At 40.6% G+C, this 21,739-nt stretch overlaps 2 protein-coding genes across 3 annotated transcripts in view; both read right to left on the bottom strand.

Annotated features, from left to right (window-relative positions):
- The window catches only part of LOC144890982 (protein FAM200C-like), a 1,200,974-nt gene that overhangs the window by 320,682 nt on the left and 858,553 nt on the right, over positions 1-21,739 (bottom strand). The gene's annotated exons all lie outside the window — the stretch shown is intronic.
- LOC137421111 (fibrillin-2) overlaps positions 1-21,739 on the bottom strand; it is a 291,848-nt gene that overhangs the window by 174,093 nt on the left and 96,016 nt on the right. For both annotated transcript variants that reach the window (XM_068106839.2, XM_068106838.2), the window contains exons 16-18: positions 20,749-20,901; positions 2,515-2,565; positions 2,290-2,415 (exon numbers count right to left, since the gene is read on the bottom strand). In XM_068106839.2, coding sequence (XP_067962940.2) covers positions 2,290-2,415; positions 2,515-2,565; positions 20,749-20,901 — 330 coding nt within the window. The remainder of the gene's footprint in view (positions 1-2,289; positions 2,416-2,514; positions 2,566-20,748; positions 20,902-21,739) is intronic.

The raw sequence follows: 21,739 nt of genomic DNA, 5'->3' as shown, positions 1-21,739 counted from the left end.
GGAGAGGAGGTCAGCCAGGTAGGATGGGGCCAGGTTATGGAGGGCTTTGTAGGTCAAGAGGAGGATTTTGTACTGGATTCTCTGGGAGATGGGGAGCCAGTGAAGCTTGTAAAGGACGGGGGTGATGTGGTCATGGGTCCGGGAATGGGTGAGTAGACGGGCAGCGGAGTTCTGAATGTATTGGAGTTTATTGGTGATTGTTGAGGGTGAACCATAAAGGAGGCTATTGCAGTAGTCCAGACGGGAAGTGATGAAGGCGTGGATGAGGGTTTCTGCAGCCACAGAGGAGAGGGATGGACGGAGACGGGCGATGTTTTTCAGGTGGAAGAAGGCTGTCTTTGTGATCTGTTTAGTGTATTTGTCGAAGGAGAGGGTTTGGTCAAAGATGATGCCAAGATTCCGGATGTGAGGGGAGGTGGACACTGGGAAACCGTCGATGTTGAGGGCAAAGTTATGGGTGGACTTGGTGAGCGTTTTTGGGCCAATGATGATTATTTCAGATTTATCACAGTTAAGTTTGAGGAAGTTGATTTGAAGCCAGGATTTTATTTCAGTGATGCAGTTTGTCAGGATAGAGTGGGTGGCGGTGGAGATGGACTTGGTGGAGATGAAAAGCTGGATGTCATCGGCGAAGCAGTGGAATTGGAGACCATGACGGCGGATTAAGTGACCGAGGGGGGACAGGTAAAGGATAAAGAGGAGGGGGCCAAGAACTGAACCTTGGGGGACACCTTGGGGGAGGGGAGCAGTGGGGGATTTGCAGTTATTGATGGAGATGAACTGACGTCTGTCAGAGAGGTATGATTTAATCCAAGAGAGGGCAGTGCCGGTAATGTTAAAGGTGGTTTCAAGTCGGGTGAGGAGGATGGTGTGATCGATGGTGTCAAAGGCAGCGCTGAGGTCGAGGAGGATGAGAATGTTGAGGTTGCCAGCATCAGAGGAGAGGAGAAGGTCGTTGGTGATTTTGAGGAGAGCAGTTTCAGTACTGTGGTTGGACCGGAATCCGGATTGGAATGTTTCATACAGGTTATTGGCAGAGAGGTGATGCTTGAGTTGAGTGGCTACAGCGCGTTCCAAAACCTTTGACAGAAAGGGTAGGTTGGAGATGGGTCTGAAGTTATTTAGGGTGTCAGGGTTTAGTCCAGGTTTTTTCAGAATGGGGGTAACAGCAGCAATTTTGAGGGATGGTGGGACGATGCCTGTAGACAGGGAGGAGTTTATTGTTGCAATGATAAGTGGAGAAAGAGCAGGAAGGGAGGCCTTGACAAAGCTGGAGGGGATGGGGTCAAGAGTGCAGGTGGCAGTTTTCATTCCGATGAGGAGTTCAGAGAGGTCAGTAGGGGAGACTGGGGAGAATTGAGACAGGGGATGGCAGGATAAGGGGGGGCAGGTGGTTTGAGGGGGAGCGGGTGCGGCGGTGGTCAAGCTGTTGTAGATGTTTTCAATTTTGCGTTGGAAGAATGAAAGGAAGGAGATGCAGTTGTCTATTGTGAATGACTGGGTGGTGGTGTTCAGGGGGCTGAGGAGTTTGTTTATTGTAGAGAAGAGTGCTTTTGGGTTTCCGGAGCCAGAGTGGATAATTTGAGAGTAGTAGGCGGAGCGGGCGCGGGAGAGGGCATCTTTATAGTGTTGTATGTGGTCCTTGTAGGCCTGGGAGTGAACTGTGAGACCTGTTTTATTGCGGAGTCTTTCAAGTTGGCGAGCACGAGTTTTCATTAGGCGGAGCTCAGGGGTAAACCAGGGAGCAGAATGGGTGAAAGAAACTGTTTTGGTTTTTATAGGCGCAATTTGGTCAAGGCAGGAAGAGAGAGTGTGGTTGTAGTAGTCAGTGAGGTCAGAAGGGGTGTGGAGGTCAACGAAGGGAGAAGTGGACATTTTTTCAGAGAGGGTCGATGAGAATGAGGCAGGTGAAAAAGCGTTTAGGCATTGGTCTGGTGTTGATGTGGCGCAGGCATGATGGGCCTAATGGCATCTGCCTGCGTCTAATTTCCTTGTGTGTTGTTGTTTAGAAGTAATGTAAAAATGTTCATTCAAGTTGTCCTGAGTTTTGACATTCACAGCAAGCTTTCAGCCCCTTTTAGATCCTAAGGATCATTCATGCGTTTTAGAAGTACCCTTGGTTGCAAACTGATCCTCAAAGCTGGTCCCAATTTAAATTCCATCTGGAATAGGATCAAATATCTCTTTTTAGTACTTTTTTGAAATAATTTCCATATTTTAAAAAATTATCGTAAGTGCATTTTCATTCTCACCTCCGCCACCCCCTTCCCCACCACCCACTCCTCTCACCATTACACTTCTTCCAACTTGAATCGACGCTGTATCCTGCATTGCAGATGCAGCGATATGTTCCAACACGGTTCTCACAAATTCCACTGGGACAAATCTCAGAGTACATGGCACATTCATCAATGTCTGAAGGGCAAAAAAAATTAATTAATTGACACAAATATTTGTATTCATAAATACCTTGTTATTGAATGTATATCCCAGTCTGTTTGTTGCTGTGCTTACCTTTTCCAGTACTGTCAAAGCCAGGTGCTGCACAAAGCATTTTGTATTCATCTGGAAGGAAAGAAAGACAAGAAAGATTGAGGTTGTATTGCTTTGCGTTGTATTGTTGTGCGTTGACGAGGACTGAATGTGAAAGTTGTGAAGTTAATTCATAGGAACTTCCTGAAGTCCACCTTTGAATTAAACAGTGCTCACTTGAAACTACAGTCAATTAGAAATTCGCTGCTTTGAAGCAAAAGTGAGCGAAGCAAAATGTGAACGTGAAAACACATGAAGCTGAACGCTTGTCAAGTTTGGCTAATTTTGTTGTTTTTTTGTGAACATAGTCGAGGCTCGTGGGAGAGCTAAAATTATTACACAGGATGCACCAGGACAAAAGGGACAGTAGAGAGATTGAGGGGAACACCAACAGCAGAGTTGAAGGCCAAGATAGAGGAAGACCTGGGCAAACAATGGGTAAGGGGAAGAATGTGAGGGGCAGGAGAGGATGAATGGGGCGGAGAAGATGGATACAGAAGGAAATTCTCGAGAGGGAAAACTGGAAATTTGGAAGGAGAAGGGATTGGGGTGGGGTAAGGATGAGGTTTGACGAGGGTAGAAAACATCATGATTTTGCATTGGGATGATCTGAGATGGTGGTGAACAGCTGTCTTGAAAACCTGGAGGGAAAAATGAGATTTAAGGGAATGTGGAAGTTCGTTCCACAGAAAGGAAAAAAGATGAACATATGAGTGGAGGTGAGCAGTGATCCTGGATTGAGGTAGTTTCACCAGAAGGGGGTTGATTATGGACTGTGCGAGACTTGCAGTAACCTGGGGGTGGGGGGGGGGGGGGGGGGAACGGAGAGGCCACAGGGTACAAGACCAGAAAGGCAGCAGTAGAAGAAAGATAGACCACTGCCCTGTTTGAGATGGTGAAGCGATAGGCCCATAGACTCAGCTTCAGCGCAGGAGATTCCAATGATCTTGAAAGCCTTGGTTTCCCCAGCGTCAAGCTGAGCAAGATGTAAGGCAGGGCAACCAACTCAGAGGGGAGAGCAATACTCCATCAAGCTGCAGATGAAGGCCTTGTTGTGGATAGGAGTTCAGGTGTGCCAAAGAAGGACTTCGTACAATGAAGGATGCCCAGACGGCAGCTGGCTTTGGAGGCAAACTTTGAAATGTGGTTTTCCCAAGAAAGGTTATGGCTGATAGTGAGCTCTAGGAGTTTGAGTGACTGAACTTCCTCAAGAGGATTGTTAAGAAAGTATATATGAGGGATTGCCAGATGGTCCTTTCGGAGAGAGACAGTGAGAGTCTGAGATTTGCCAGGATTGAAGGACGTGTTCAAAGTGTTTGACCAGCTTGTGATTTTGTTGAGGTCTGAAGAGAGGGAAAGGCTGCAGCCTGCCTGTCTGACGGATGGGGATGTCACGGCAGAGGGCGAATCAGAAAAAAGATAAAAAGGATTTTCTAGAGAGTCAGAGAGATCATTGATGAAGATCCGGAATAGGGTGGGGTTCAGAACATTGACTTGGGGCATTCCAGCCTTGTCAGGGAGAGGAAATGAAAGGATTTCATTGAATGCCGGATGTTGGCTGAAATAGTAGAGGAAGTCAATAAGCCATGTGTGGTGTTAGCCTTGGTGCCATAGGCAGAGAGTTTGGAGAGTAAGGCAGGATGCCAGACTGTATGAAAAGTATGAGATTTGTCCAGAGAGACAGCCCTGAACCCATGTCTGATATTGATGGCCTCCATCCATTGTTGAGTGAGTATAAGCATCATGTCCTAGGTGGAGTGACCTGGTCTGAAATCAAATTGGTTATCTGAGATGAGGTTGTTGGAGAAGGATTTCATGTCAACTGTGATGATGGATTCCATGACCTTGGTGATGATTGAAAATAAGCTGAAAAGTCTGTGGTTAAGGGGATTGGTTTTTTACACCTTTTTATGCAATGCAGTGATGTTGGCAGATTTCCAAGTAGATAGAAGATGACCTAGAGCAAATGATAGAGTGAAAAGGACAGAGAGAGGATGTGCAAGAGCTGCGAAGCAGATTTTCAGAACACGTGAGCTGATGCCATCCGGTCCAGTGGCAGAATCCGAGTCGAGGGTTCAAATAACCTTCTTGACCTTCTCAGGTGCGAAAGACACCTTCTTTCACTATCTCTCTCCAAAAGGACCTTCTCAGGAGTCCACAAGCAGTTGGTTGTGACAGGGAAGAATGGGTACTGAGAGTGAGGTGTCGGGGAACACTAGATTTAGAAGGAAACCCAGAAATGAGACATTCAGCCTTGTCACGAGTGGAGTCGGCGATGGTGCCATTTTAAGAGGGAAGGGGAGCATACTCCAAAGACAGATATAACAAGGCACCACCATGTTTTAAAGGAGGAAGAATAGTTTGAAAGTCCATTTGATGGTCTAACAAAAGTGATGAGGAATGGTTTTGGAAGAGACAATTCCAAAAAGATATACGAGGAGCTTTGTTGCGGAAGAAGGCCATTCGACCAATCATGCCTGCGCAGCACAAACCCCAGTATCCTCACACATCCACACATAAGCTACCAAGTCCTGGCGATATCCCCATACCCCTCTATCAACAATGCATCCAGGTACATATCTAATTCTAATTTCAACATATTCTCCCCCTCTATGCCACTACCTTTCTGGGGAGACCATTCCATTTTAATAGAACTTTAGCTTTGAAATTTGAATTTACTTGTTTGGGGGACCACTTGCACCGATGTTGTGATGCTTCCATCATTCCTTATCAAACAGCTCGATACATACAGGGTGTCCATAAAGTCATTGTGCATATTTGAACTTGTATAACTATTGATGTGCCCATGATAGAAACAAACTATAAATGTTGCATGAAGGCATAATTCATAAAGTTTTTACTCAATACATCTAACAATCCACCTCTCTGGAAAGACGTCATTCAAGAGCCGTCACACATTCGAAGCAGGGAGCCTATAGTCTTGCTCGTTCAAGGTGATATGTGAAAGTCTTAATCGTCGTAGTTCACGAACAAAGAAACTCTACAACTTTGAAAAGTAAAGTTCACCATTGACTGTCGCTTCTTTCAAAAACAAAACAAAAAAACAACAAAAAACAAACAAACGATGATTATTTACTCCCTGAGAGATCACCAGACATTGATTTTTGGAGAATTTCATTAATGTTTTGCCAGACTTCCTGAGGTTGTTCTGTCTCACAAATGCAGTAATTGTGGTGGTTGACTCCTACTGATGTAGAAGTTACCTCATCAGAAAATGTCAACTCATCAAGAAACCCAAGGGAATTGTGGATTTAACAAGAGCAATAACAACAACATCAACAATACTTGATGAATTATGCTTTAATAAGCCTTTTATAGTTTCTTTCTATCATGTGTACATCAATAGTCATAAAAGTTCAAAGTTGCACAAGGACACATGAACCCTGTATATTATTAAAAAGCAAGCCATGGTTACAAAAGTCAAAACATAAACACACATACCAAGTTATCTCATATGCCAACAGAGGAGATTACCTCCTGTCATCGAAATACCATTACATTTTGCATTATGTTTTGTAATATAGCATTTGGATACCCAAAACAATATACAGTGCCTTCAGAAAGTATTCACATCCCTCAAATCTTTCAGATTTTGCTTTGATACAGCCTGAATTTAAAATGGATTGAATTGAGATTTTTTTTGTCACTGATCGACAAATAATACCCCATTATGCCAAAGTGTAATTTTAAAGGCAATTTATACAAAATAATTAAAAATGAAATACAGAAATATCTAATTTACATAAGTAGTCAACCACCTGAGTAAATATTTCGTAGAAGCACCTTTGGCAGCGATTACAGTTTCGAGTCTTCTTGGGTATGTCTGCATCAGCTTTGCACATCTGGATTTGTGGAGTTTCTCCCATTTTCCTTGCAGATTTGTTCAAGCTCTGTCAAGTTGGATGGGGAGTATCGGTGAACAGAAATATTCAAGTCGTACCACAGATTCCCAATGGGATTCAAGTTTGTGCTTCGGCTGAGCCACGCAAGGACTTTCACATTCTTGTTCTGAAGTCATCCCAATGTTGCTTTGGCTGTATGATTTGGGTCATTGTCCTTTTTGAATGTAAATCTTTACCAAAGTCTATGGTCTTTTGTACTGTGCAGCAGGTTATCCTCAACATTTGGATTTGGGATTCAAGTATTTGGCTTCATTCATTGTTTCCTCTATGCTTACAAGTCTCACAGTCCCTGCCACTGAAAATCATCCCCATAGCATGATGCTGCCACCACCATGCTTCATGGTACACAAGCCACCACCATGATGGTGTTAGATGGGTGATGAGCTGTGCTTGGTTTCCGCCAGACGTATCGCTTTGCATTCAACCTAGAGTTCAATTTTCGTCTCGTCAGACAGAAGATTTTGCCTCATGCTCTGCCATTCACATGCCTCTTCCTCTCCCATAAAGGTTAGATTTGTGAAGTGTGCAGGGGTTTGCTGCTCTTCTTCTGCTCCAATTGGTTCTTCTGATCATGTGCTTGTTAAAGTGGACATCTCACTGGCCATTCTCAGAGAGCCTCCTCAGCGCCGACGAGTCTGGCATTTCACTCAGGCCGACTGGCACGGTCTGCAAGCAGCCATCAATCAACTGGACTGGTCTCCCATCTCTAATGCCTCTGACATCAATTCTTCCTGGGAATTCTTCCAAAGCAAACTGCTCTCTCTCATGCACAGATTTATCCCATCTCGTCTTCAGTTGTCTTACCCTTCCTCCCGTCCATGGTACACTGAATCTTGTGGTGAGGCAGTTGCCCTGAAACAACTTGCCTTTGCGTCTTGGAAGGCAAATCCAACTGAAGGCAATCTCAGTTCCTTCCACCAAGCTCGAAACAAGTGTGTTTCTACCCTCAGGAGTGCCAGGAAGCACTATCTCTCCACACTCAAGATTGAACTCTCAAACCTGTCTCCTTCCTCCAAATCCTGGTGGCGTCTGGTCAAATCCGTTTCTGGTGTTTGTTCCCCCTCCATCCCCTCCCTTACCTCAAATGGCTACACAGTTGACACCGCACGTGACAAAGCCGAATGCCTCAACTCTGTGTTTGCCTCAAAATCTTGTGTCCCAAACCCATCTCTCTCTGTTCCCACCTTTCCCAGTCGAACCCAACTGCTCCTGGACTCTGTGTCCTTCTCTCCTGACAAGGTGGAGAAGTTTTTATCAAACCTCGACTCTGATTCTGCAACTGGACCAGATGGCATCAGCCCTCGGGTCCTAAAATCCTGCTCTGCCACTCTATCTCACCCTCTCTCTGTTCTTTTCACCCTCTCTTTTGCTCAAGGTCATCTGCCAGCATCTTGGAAATCAGCAAACATTACCGCTTTACACAAAAAAGGTGCAAAAATAGATCCTTGCAATTACAGACCAATCAGCCTGCTCCCAATTATCAGCAAAGTCATGGAATCCATCATTGCTTCGGATATCAAATCCTTCCTCTTCTCCAATGGCTTGATCTCTGATCATCAATTTGGATTCAGACCAGGTCATTCTTCTCTGGACATGTTGCTTCTGCTGTCTCAACAATGGATGGAGGTCCTCAATGCCAAACAGGAAATCAGAGCTGTCTCACTTGACATATCACGTGCCTTCGATACGGTCTGGCACCCAGCTCTGCTCACCAAACTCACCTCCTATGGTATTCAGGGAAATCTCCACTCATGGCTTGCGGATTTCCTCTCTGGTCATAGGCAACGTGTGGCCCTGAATGGATTTCTCTCATCTTCCCTTCCTGTTCTGGCTGGAGTTCCCCAAGGTAGTGTTCTGGGCCCTGTGCTATTTCTGGTCTTCATCAATGATCTCTCTGACTCTCTGGAAAATCCTCTCTATCTCTTTGCTGATGACTCCACTATCTGCCGCTCCATTCCTCATCCCTCAGATCGGCAGTCTGCAGCCTCCTCACTCTCTGCAGACCTGGACAAAATCACAGACTGGTCAAATAAGTGGAACATGTCTTTCAATCCTGACAAATCTCACACTCTTACAATGTCTCTCTGAAAGGACCGACTGGAAAACCCTCCCATCTACTTTCTCAACAATCCTCTCCAAGAAGTTCTGTCGCTCAAGCTTTTGGGTCTCACTATCTGCCATGATCTTTCTTGGGAAAACCACATTTCCAAGCTGGCCTCCAAAGCCAGTCGCCGACTGGGCATCCTCCGTCGTGCGAAGTCCTTCCTTGGCACACCTGAGCTCCTCACCACATACAAGGCTTTCATCCTTAGCTCAATGGAATACTGCTCCCCCCCTCTGGGCTGGTGCTCCTGCCTCACACCTTGCTCGGCTTCACGCTGTTGAGGCCAAAGCTTTCAGAATCATTGGAATCTCCTGCGATGAAGTCAACTCCGAGGGCCTTTCACTCACTCACCGCAGGCAGGTTGGTGGTCTTTCTGTGTTCTACCGACTCCTCTCCGGCCTTGCTCCCCCAGCTCTCTCTGTGCTCTGTCCCCCCAATATTCCTTCAGGTCGCACAAGATCTACCTGCAACCCTCTTATGGTTAAACTGCCAAAGTCTAGGCTCTCTGCTCACCTTCACTCTTTCATTCCCCTTTTCTCCCGCCTCTGGAACAAACTCCCCCACTCCCTTCAATCCCACTCCTCCCTCCAGGTCTTTAAAACAGCTGTTCACCACCATCTCTTATCTTCCCCCATCGAAAACCTTGATCTTTTCTACCCCCGGTAATTCACCCCAGAGTCCTTGCAGTGTTCATATGTTTTATTTCTCTCCCACCTCCCCCCAAGTCCTCCCGATGTCCCTGCTCTCAAATGTTGCGTTTGTGTCCTTCCCCCTCTCTCCCCATCTTGTCTGCCGCTCCTTGTTTTTTGTGTTTTGTGTGCCGGTTTGTCTTTTTGTGTGATTAATGTTAGCTCTTTCACGAGCCTCGATCTTGTATACAAAAAAAAGAAAAAAAAAGAAGTGCTGCAGAGACTGTTGGCCTTCTGGCAGGTTCTCTGATCTCAGCCAAGGAACTTTGTAGTTCTGTCAGAGTGGTTATTGGGTTAATGGACACCTCCCTGACCAAGGTCCTTCTTGCCCGGTCGCTCCGTTTGGTCAGACAGCCAGCTTTAGGAAGAGTCTGGGTAGTTCCATATTATTTCCATTTCCTAATGATGGAGCTCGCTGTGCTCTTGGGAACATTCATCACTAGAAATTGTTTTATACCCTTCCCCAAATCTATGGACAGTTGCTTGGAATTCATGCGAGAGTTTCTCCTCTGACATGCACCGTCAAGTGTGGGACCCTATACAAGCAGGTGATAAAATGTTAACGAGCACCAAAACATAACAGAGTCCCTTTAGAGTTGGAGAGTTGGCCACGCCCATTGGGGAGCGGAACTGACGGAGGATGAGGGGGCGTGGTATCTGAGGCTGAGTTGGACGGTGGCAGCCATGACAATTGACATTATGGGAAGCCTGACGAAGCTGTATGATGTACCATCCTAGGGAAAATATACTTGTAATATTTGTTAAAAATATGATAGAGTATAAAGTTAGCATGGTGTCATGTTTTATTAAGGAAATGTTTGACGATATATTTGCATTTAATAGACAGATGGTTTTGGATTTAGTGGTTGAGTGTATGTTCTGGAATTCTCCAGTGGAGAATTCCAGAGGACATCTTAGTGTTGGTTTGGGCGGAAATACAACACGTGTTTGTAAGTAAATCGAAGTTCCTCCCAATAATACTTAGTGTGATAAACTCATTGTTGGAAGCTAATGGTGAGCAAGATTTTAAAAGGTTGGGATTACATTACATGATTGTAGGTGTACTGAAACGAGTCCAAAGATGGTTTTGTAAAGAAATGTTTTATTTCTTTAAATGGCGCCAGCTTTAATGTACCAAAAAGTGCTCCCTGATGCATGCACCAAAGAGGGTGGTCTTGTTCCAAGGAATGTGTTCCCTTCCCTTGCTCTAAAGCCACTACAGCTTTTGCCTTGCCTTTGCCACAGTTTTGTACTGACTTACTTTGTTTTGTGAAGTTCTGATTAAAGTTCCAAAGTTTTATTTTGCAACTCGACAGCAAAATTATTCCATATGAAGTAACCCAGAATGAAATTGTGTAACCCCGAATGTAGTTATGTGTCTGAGTCTACCGGGCAACATATAGAAAGGTGTGTTTCTTTCTAAATCATGTCCAATCAATTGAATTAGCCACAGGTGGACTCTAATCAAGTTGTAATGACATCTCAGGGATGATCAAAGGAAATTGGATGCGTATATGAGCTCAATTTAGAGTGTCATTTCAAAGGAGTTGAATATTTATTGACTGAAGACATTTCAGATTCTAATTGTACACCGCTCCTTTCCTATGCCATCTCCAGGCATTGCAAAACGTCATTGCCGGGCACCGAAGGGGGCTCGGCAGTGACGCACGCTGAAAGGGAGTACTCAGTTTTCACTGTTTGTTTGTTTGTTTGTTTTCTTGGTTGTTTGTTTGTTTGTTTGTTTGTCCGGGCGATATCTCAGCCATCCTTTGAGCTAGGAAGCTGAAATTTCGGCACAGTAGTGAGCAAGTCCTTTGGCAAAAACTGTATTTTTTGTTTTTTGATTAATCAGTGAATTGAGTTATTTAATTATTAGCGATTAATTAAGTACTTATTTAATTAATCAAATTTCCTTTCTCTTCTGACCATTAACTCAGGCACCTTTTGAGTTAGGAAGCTGATATTTGGACATACCAATGACCAGGTGATTTGGCTGCAAAGGCTATTTTTGATTTATTAATTAATCAATTAATCAATTAATCGATTAATTATTTAATTATTCGATTAATGACTTTTTTTTTTTTTTAAAGTTACAGATTCTGATGAAATGGTGGTGGTTTATGTGTTCTCTGACCAAATTGATTAATAATTAAAATTTTTAATGATTATTATTTATTTATTTTCATTATTAATCATTTATTTATTTTCTTTCTCATTTGGCCAATATCTCAGGCACCTTTTGAGCTCGGAAGCTAATATTTGGACATGAGTGACCAAGTGATGTGGCTATCAAGGATATTTTTGATTTATTGATTAATCAATTAATCAACTAATCGATTAATTATTTAATTATTCGATTAATTACTAAAAAAAATATAAAAAATTCAGTTACAGATTCTGATGAAATGGTGGTGGTTTATGTGTTCTCTGACCGAATTGATTAATAATTAAATTTTTTAATGATTATTATTTATTTATTTTCATTATTAATCATTTATTTATTTTCTCTCTCATTTGGCCAATATCTCAGGCACCTTTTGAGCTGGGAAGCTAATATTTGGACATGACAGTGAACAGGTGATGTGGTGATGTGGAACAGGTGATGATGAGTGAACAGGTTTTCCCCCTTCCCCTCCCCCTTCCCCCACAGATATTTTTGATTTATTGATTAATCATTTAATCGATTAATTATTTATTGATTAATTGATTAATTATTGATTAATCAATTAATTATTTAATTTTTTATTAATAACCTACTTAATTAAATTTCTAAAAGATACATCTTCGGATGAAGCACTTGTGGTTTAGTTATGCTATTAGCCAATTGATTAAGAAAATATTTTGTGATAATATTTTATTGATTTTAATTATACAATTAATCAATCAATTAGCGTACACCTCTCCCTCCCAATGCAGCCTCTATGAGGTGCACTGCGGTATTGCCGGGCGCCGGAGGTGCCCCGGCAATGCCGCGCTGTAGGATATTTAATTATTTGGCATGGGGGCGGTGTACTTTGAATGTATCTGTACTTGTTTTTCATTATTTTGTAAAATTTTCTAAAAAGTTTTTTCTTCTTTGATATTATGGGGGTATTATGTGTAGATTAAATCGAAATCGAAATTGAAATTGAAAAAAAAAAATCGAAATTTAATTCATTTTAACACGCCAAAATGTGCTTATATAAATGACAATGATGTTCAATATGCAGCGAAATGATACCGAATTCTACCTGAGGTATGTTAGCAACATGTCTGCTCTGATCGGCCCTCTCAAATATGGTGCCGCGGGTTTTGTCTGGCTGGGAAGGGTGCCCCAGTGTGGCGAAAAGTTGACACTGAAGGAAGGTTTGCAATGATGGTTACAGCGACCATTCACTAATGTGAAGTGGACGTTGGCAAGTATTAGAAATTTAGCATGAGCTTGTTATTTTAGTCCAAACTTTTGTTCATGAACTTTTCTTGGGTGAAACGTTTGCTCTCCGTACATGAACTGTAATCTACATGAGCTTGGACTCGTGCAAATGTGAACTTTGAACTTGTTGAATCAAGATTTAACATTTGCCATGGGAAAAATATACCAGAGACAAAATGGTGGTCAAAAGCGCCCAATACTCTGGCCAATAGTTGACTTTAGCATCCAGCACTGCAAAAACTCAACTTCACCAAAATAAGTTCAACTAGAACGAGCAATCAAAGTTTGCATATTCATGCCTGGACTGTTGTGTGGTTTTATATTACGTACTTTATAGAGGTACTTGCATTCTAATTGTACCGTACATACTTTATAGACGTACTCACATTCTAATTGTACCGTACATACTTTATAGACGTATTCACATTCTAATTGTACCGTACATACTTTATAGACGTACTCACATTCTAATTGTACATACTTTATAGAGGTACTCGGTTAAAAAAAAGATCGGTATAAAAATTGGAAAAACGTGCGGACAAACAGACAAACTGACCCATGTGCAATACTCTCTCCTTTGGCGAGGGTAATGATCAGACAATAAGATCAAGAACAAACATGACTATTTATTGGTGGGTTTGTTTTATATTATTAACACAATGGCTCAAGGAAGAGATAAATGATAGATGATAAAAGATTTACATGCTGATGGTAATCTGGAGAGGAACAGGCAGGTATGGGATGGATAGAGAAAATTAATAAAATGGCAGCTTTTCATTTCGACAATAAAACCTTTGGCGTGACCAGCACGTGCATGCTTTTCCCCTCTGAGGCTAGTCAGACGCCGAGGTTTTTGTTGTTGATAGTCTATCTTTCATCGTCAGATGGTTTTTGTTTTGTCTTGTGGTATGATCAAACAGTCGGTGCAGAGCATATCCTGGCACAATGCAGGAAGAGGCGGGAGCACATTTTCACATCAGTAGACACAATAATTAATATAAGAGCCATGTGCCATAAACAATATAAAAGAGCCATGTGCCATGGTGCTTTTTTATAAGAAAAAAAAAAATTGTGGCAAGCAATGCAAAATAAATTGGAATTTTGATTTGTGATAAAGATTCTAAAATACTTGGCAAAAATTGGCAGGCAAAAATACAAATAGTTTTGTCATGTCCACCAGTAGAGTTCACGGTGCTCTCTAGGCCAAATAATAAATTTAAAAAATTGTATTTGTTGTTTGCCAAATAAATATATAAAATAAAATATTTATATAAATATATATAATATATTTATATATAATATATAATATATAAAATTTATATATAATATATAAAATTTATATAAAAATAAATATATAAAATATATAAAAATAAATAAAATAAAATATTTGCCAAATAAACGTATTAATTAGGTTTATGATAAAGAATGTACAGTGTGAGGGTAAGGATAAACGTACTTTCTTTTTGCTCTCAAACTCTTTTGAAAAGAGTGCACAGCATAATCAACAAGCTTGGCATTTGATGGACCACTGCAAATGGTGGGCCATATTGGAAGATGTTGATCAAGGAAGGAATGAGATAAGTTAATTGTCCATCAGATACTGATCGTGCAATTCACCATTAAGACATCCCAAAATCTGATGAAACATGGATTCACTGTTATGAAGCAGAAAACAACTAGAGCGGAAATTGGTAGAGCGCCCACCTCCGCCAGGCTGGCCAGTTTACGTTTTCTATCCCACCGATAGGTCTGATCTGAATTCTTTTTGAGATATCGTGTTATATAAATCGGTTTTATTCCATTCACTCAACGATGAAGAATCACTTGAGAATCAGAATCAAAAATTCTCTGATCCGGATTCGAAACTTCACCAAAATCTAATAGATTCGTCCTTGTCACACACCCAAGTATCGACTGAATCCGTCCATAAGTTTTTGAGACATCGTGCTATATATCGGTTTTATTCCTATCACTCAATGGTGAAGAATCACTGAGAAAAATTCTCTGATCTGGATCCGGATTTGAATCTTCACCAAAATTGAATCAATTCTTTCTTTCTCACAGCAAACATGTCCCCCAAGATTCGTCAGAGTCTGTCTACAACTTTTTGAGATATTGTGTTATATATCGGTTTTAGCCCTATCTCTCAATGGTAAAGAATCACTTCTAAATTCTCAGATCCAGATGCGGATCCGGATCTTCACCAACATCTAATCATTTCGTCCTTGTCACATACCCCACCACTCCACCAAATTTCGCCCCAATTCGTCCATAACTTTTTAAGATAACCTGTTCACAGACAGACAGACAGACAGACAGGGATGAAAACATAACCTCCACCCACCCTCGGTGGCAGAAGTGATCAACTGAATGCTTGCATGCAGGATTGTCTTAATACCCAACAATTACCCAAGCCACTGTAAGTAAAGTGTATGACATGACCATACTGATACATTTGTGGGTAAGCGGGTTATCGTTAAATATGGCTATAGACCACCATTTGTGTTTGGGTACCTTTTTACAGAACTCTTCTTCATGTATCAAGTATGTATGGCTAGAATAAGGTGTTGTGAGTACCGAAGAGATGCAATTGGACAATTTAGATGATAGTTAGAGGTAAGGTGTCTCATCCCTTCCATTCCCCTATGTTGAACTGGGCAAAGATTGGCAAGTGTAGGGGTGATGTTGCATCTTTCTCTCCAACTCAGAGAGAGAGAGAGAGAGAGAGAGAGAATACCCCTCCCAGCTGCCTACCAGCATGTGGGATGCAGGCCTTGGGTCAAGTTTAGAAACAGCACAATGAGTATGAATGATGAACTGTGTGTAAGAAAGTCAACAAATTTCAGCATCAGTTGGCCAGCACACTAAACACCACAACACACAACACAACATGCATTTTAAAGGCCATTTTCCCTACTAGAGCGGGGGTTAGCCTGTTGTTTTTGGTCCCCTTTTTGAAGCAATGTTTTACGGCCGGATGCCCTTCCTGCCGCCAACCAGGTTTGTCGCCTTTTACGACACACAGGGAATTACCAGTGAACTGGTACTCAATTAGCCGACCTCGGAAGGATGACAGGCTGAGTCAACCCCCCAAGGAGCTGATACTCTAAGTCCCCCACCTTTTGAGTGGTATGAAAAATAAATCTGTGTAATATGAAAGCTAAATGTTCAACGGTTTTTGAAATATCGAGTACACAAGCCAAGTTACTGAGATGGTTGCCATGGCAACATAATTCAGCGAATCACAGCAGTGATCTAATCAGGTTGAGATAATGTCATGAGGAAAATAGGTCTGCATGAGTGGTCCGTCCCACTCCAGGGATAACACTATATTTGGTCGGTGCTGCATCTTTCAGTGCGTGGAGATCACCAGTTGGCAGACTAGTTCTCTTTTCCTACCGGTATACTATTTCTAGTTGGTATACTATTTTCGAGACAAGTACACTTAGTTGCATCTGCATATTTAGTACACGTACATTTACCAGAGCAATTTGAAAGTTCCAAAACACTTTCTGGAGCTGGTAGAAGGCTTCCACAATCTATGGACAGTTCCCCATCTTCCATTTGCCAACCATGTCCTACAGGTGCTGGAGTTTATGGATTTTGCTCCAGGCTTAGCTGGTAGATTGCAGCCTGTAAATTTGCCCTCTGGATGTGCTTGCACAAATAATCTCTGTTTGGTGGCATCCCCAACACTGATTTTACGCAAGCAGAACATGTTATATTTAGCCTTTTCACTTCTGAATAATCTACTGGGCATACATCACATGCAAACAAACTAACTTCTCCAGAATAACCACCATATCTTCTGGAACCTCATGTGTGAGACCTAATCCCTGGAAAGCTTGACAAAAACAGCACTTTTTCACTTCCTCAGAAGAAGATTTGAAGCCCACTTTTTCCCTTTTCCTTATTGAAAACATCTGTGTCAAGACTCTTGACAACAACACATGAAATGTATATTTCTGAATTTTCTGCGAGCAAATACATACGAGTATCTGCTTCCTCATGGTTGTGCTCAAAGTCTGTGACCTCCTCCACATTGACATTACTATCTGGCATGTCATTGCATGACATTTTGTCCCAATGTCAAGAAAGATTTTCACACCATGCAGCTCCTCTTCCTTGTACAACATCCAAGCCTCAAAGAAATACTCAACTTGTTCTTCCTTATTGGCACCACATGCCAGAAATGTCTTCCACTGTCGAGGAATCGCTTGGCCGTACACTCTAACGCATTGTGAATCACTTGCTGCCCACTTGCTGCCCTTTTTGCTCCCTTTACATTTGTTGCCTCCGTCGACGAAGTCGCCATTTTTTTATATTTTTTTTTACATAAACATAATTTTTCATTATGTTTTCAGGTTGTCCGTCCATCTGTCAGTCCGTCCGTGATAGGTTTTGGTTACCGCGATAACCTGAGAACAGCTGAAGGGATCTTAGTCAAACTTGGTGCAGGTACACTACATGACCAAAAGTATGTGGACACCCAAACATCGAACATCTCATTCCAAAATCATGGGCATTAATATGGAGTTGGTCCCCCCCCCCCTTTGCTGCTATAACAGCCTCCACTCTTCTGGGAAAGCTTTCCACGAGATGTTGGAACATTGCTGCGGAGATTTGCTTCCATTCAGCCACAGGTACATTAGTTCTTTTTCCACAGGTATTTTTCTGCGACAAAATCAATTGCTGGAGCAGAAATGGTACTTGCCATGGACACAAGATGATGAAAAATGAAATTACACAGTTTGACAAAAGTTTCAACTTCTTGAAGCTTCTTTGGATCAAGCTGCTGGGTCATGGCCATGTCATGTCTATGATGAAGACACTTCTCTGTGGTATTTCTGTGATTAGCCTTTCATAAAGTGATTCTACAATATGAAGTTGATTGGTTTTATTTGTCTTAACAAGACAGAGGCATTAGGCCCAAGTAATATGTCATGACATCATTACTTGAAGATTGATGTTTCAAACCTTTCCAATGACAACAAACCCAGCCAGTAGATTTATGTCCATCTTGAGGGCAACCTCTCTCCCCAAACTGCAGTTGGAGAGAATTTTCTTCCTTCCTTTATGTTTGTACTGAACTTGATTGGTCATTTTGAAGGACATGACCTGGGCACCCAGTTGAGCACAAACACAAACTTGCGAAGGACTAGCCAGTGATCAGTCCAGCAAACAGCACTTCAAAAGACAAGAGTCAGCATGATGTTGTGTGACTGACATTTCTGAGTAATCACATGATCAATCTGATGCCAGTACCTTGAGCATTATACTGCCAAGTGGTTTGTGCTTGATTTGCAGTTGAAACAGGATGCTGGTCAAACAAGCTTGTGGCGCACGCATGTATGAAGAAGCAACAGGCCGTTTGAGATTGGCTTTACAAGGGCCAAAAATAAAACTCGTTTATTTCCAGTTGAAAAACACAAAAATAGGGTCTCTTGGCTAGGCCAGGTGGAGCTCTTTAACCATACTTGGTAATTGATTCCATCACATTTTTCAACAGGTGGGGTAAGGGAATTTTTTCCCCAAGGGATTCTTCTCTGTCACAAACATAATATATTCATAAAAACAGATACTATATCTCATTCAGATGATGTTATTTGTGTGTAATCCATTAAAGGCACATTCATCCACGTATTCAGGTCAAATTCTATTTTGTAGTTTAAAATTGCAATTTGCAGTATTTAATAAATAAAAGGAGCTTTGTCTCGGTGTGCCTGCATCCGTGCGTGCGTCCGCCGATCCTTATACTCTAGTATTATTAAAAGAAAAAACTAAAAAGGTAAGATACATTGAACCCATGTGGCCTCCTAAAATGCCACCAACGTCTTCTTTAGGCACTCTTAGAGTGCATAGTCACATTCTGAACACGCTTCTATTATGGCCCATATACTCGTATCATCCATGCACCCGATAATGGCACATAGTTTCTTGGCATGGATTATATACGTCATAAAATTTAATTCTTCCCTCACATTGAGTCATAGATGAGCTAGATATATGAAGTTTCAGATTTTTGGATAAATATTTCAATTCAACCAATTATGGCTGGAATACCACTTAATTGATGACATCATCGTTATAATGCTATATACCCCATGGGGAGTTGATGACATATGCCAAGTTTCATTTGTTTTTCATTGAGTGGTTTTAGAGAAAATGATGTCCAATTTTTTTCCTTTAATCTAATATGGATTCCATACCATGTGACCTATGACATCAGAGTTAGCAATAAAATATTCTTCATGGGGAGTCCCTCCTGTGTTTAAAGTTTCATATCGATCAGACAAGCAGTTGCAGAGAAAAACATATTTGGATAAGGATTTCAATTCAACCAATTATGGCTGATTTCAATTATGGATGATGTCATCGTTATTACTTATGGATGATGGTTTCCAGGGATGATGGTTTCCAACCAATTTATGGATGATGTCATCGTTATTACTCTATATACCCCATGGGGAGTTGAGGAGATATGCCAAGTTTCAATTTTTTTCATTGAGCGATTTCGGAGTAATTTATGTCCAATCTTTTTCCTTTAATCTAATATGGCTGCCATACCATGTGACCTATGATGTCAGAGTTAGCAATAAAACATAAAAAACTAAAACTATTGTCTCACTAGTTGGCCCGGGCCTGTCAGAGTTAGTAGATTCGTGTACTGTCTTTGTTTATTGAAACTGTAACGTGGTTAATAGCCTGCATGTACCAGCTAAGGCTACAGCGATGGCAGAATGTGTTTGTCTCTGTTTGAGAAATCGACTAGAACGTCAAATGCCAATGGTGATTTTTGCATTTCAGATATCCCGAGTGATCATGGTGAACTACCGTCATCTTCAACTTTAAGAAACTTGATGGAAGATGAAAAATAATAAGCAAAGAAACCCAGATCGATGTCGATAGTTCACCGATGTCGAACGATGTCGATAGAAAGGCATCCATGTCCAGCCAACTTAACCTTTAAGGTTAAGCTAACGCCATGGTTACCCATTCGGTAGGGGATGACCATTGGTCACCCCCACCCGCCCTGAGACCTCCCTCTACAGTCTACAGGCTACTCGTTTTGGTAGTCTGTGCATCCACTGTGGGTCAGTGTTTTAGGCATAACTAAACCTTCTCCATTGGTATTCAGAAGCTTATTCGGCTGTGGAAGGCATGAATAAGGAACAATGGAAATAATGTAACAAAAAAAAAATATATATATATACATATATTATATATTACATTAAAAAATATATATATTACATATATTATATATTACATTTAAAAATATATATATATATACATATATTATATATTACATTAAAAAAAATATATATATACATATATTATATATTACATTAAAAAATATATATATATACATATATTATAGATTACATTAAAAAAAAATATATATATACATATATTATATATTACATTAAAAAAAAAAATTACATATATTATATATTACATTAAAAAATATATATATATACATATATTATATATTACATTAAAAAAAATATATATATACATATATTATATATTACATTAAAAAAAATATATATATTCATATATTATATATTACATTAAAAAAATATATATATACATATATTATATATTACATTAAAAAAAATATATATTACATATATTATATATTACATTAAAATATATATATATATACATATATTATATATTACATTAAAATATATATATATATACATATATTATATATTACATTAAAAAATATATATATATACATATATTATATATTACATTTAAAAAAAAACATATATACATATATTATATATTACATTAAAAAATATATATATATACATATATTATATATTACATTAAAATATATATATATATATACATATATTATATATTACATTTAAAAAAAAAAAATTTCATTTGCGTTGTAAGATAAGATAAGCTGAAAATTAGACCTGGAAACCAAAAGCATCTTTACTTATTTACTTTCCCTCAAATCTGTTACATATAATGCATAATCCAGTAATAAAAAAAATCAACAACATGCAAACTGTGACTCAGGCAGAATAGGAGGTAATGTGTACAAACAAAGGGTTACTCCAGTTGCCTTACCAGATGTTTGGGCAGGGCAGGGCTGGCATGGTTCCCCGAAAGCACCATCGGGGAAGGCGCAGCAGCACCCAGACTTGATGGATGGCCGGTGGAAAGGCATTGTACACTGTCCCATCATGTATTCACGATAGCATGTGCTGCGCATATGAGTGTCTGTATGACATCAACCGGGCAAATTGTTTTGGGTTAATATTTTAAAATGAGTAAGTTGTCTTCATTGAATGATTAAAATGATTGTCTTGTGCATTATATGATCTGCTTTAATGCAAACCAGCACTTAATTTTTATCCAGTTCCTGCTTGCACTCACCCACACAAATAACACGACACCCCCCACCTAATGATGGAGCTTCTGAATGTCATATAAACAAAGTTTATATAAGACAAAAAAGCAACAAAAAAGAAAGAATCTGCAACCATGATAATTCAAATAATATGTTCAAAATTGTCAGAGCAAAGGATGGAATAGATGGATGGGAATTGTAAAGGTCAAGTAAAATAAATTATTAGTTTCTCGTCCCTGCACCCCTCTTTTTTATTTATAGAATTTCCTATTTTCTCTCTGGATCTAAAAAAAAGCAAAACAACAAAAAAAGGATTCATTAATCCCCATGCGCTTCCTTGTGGAGGCCATACACATTGGTGGGTTGTTTTGGTTCACGAGTTATCAAGTGACCACTATATTCGTCATGTGTGTGCGTCTGTCTGTGTGTGTGTCTGTCTGTCCGCAGCATAACTACCCGATATCATCCGATCTTGATGAAACTTGGGTGGGAGGTTGATATCATGATCTAGTTGTGTCCTGCGTAGAGTGGACGTATTGCGCCCATTGTGGGCGGAACCACGCCCGAAAAAGATGCCTTTATAGGGGGTAATCAATTTCAAGCTACATCTTCTCCGAGGGAGTTGGTGGAATCTGACAGGGGTTTCGATATTTGGTTAGGCCAATGTCATGTGTCTAGCCCCACGGAGCTCGATTTTTCATTTTCACC

Source organism: Myxine glutinosa, chromosome 2, assembly GCF_964187855.1.
Source record: "Myxine glutinosa chromosome 2, kmMyxGlut1.1, whole genome shotgun sequence".
In the NCBI taxonomy this organism is placed as follows: Eukaryota; Metazoa; Chordata; class Myxini; order Myxiniformes; family Myxinidae; genus Myxine; species Myxine glutinosa.
Note: the sequence above shows the minus strand (reverse complement) of the source record. Positions and strands in the feature narration are given on the sequence as shown.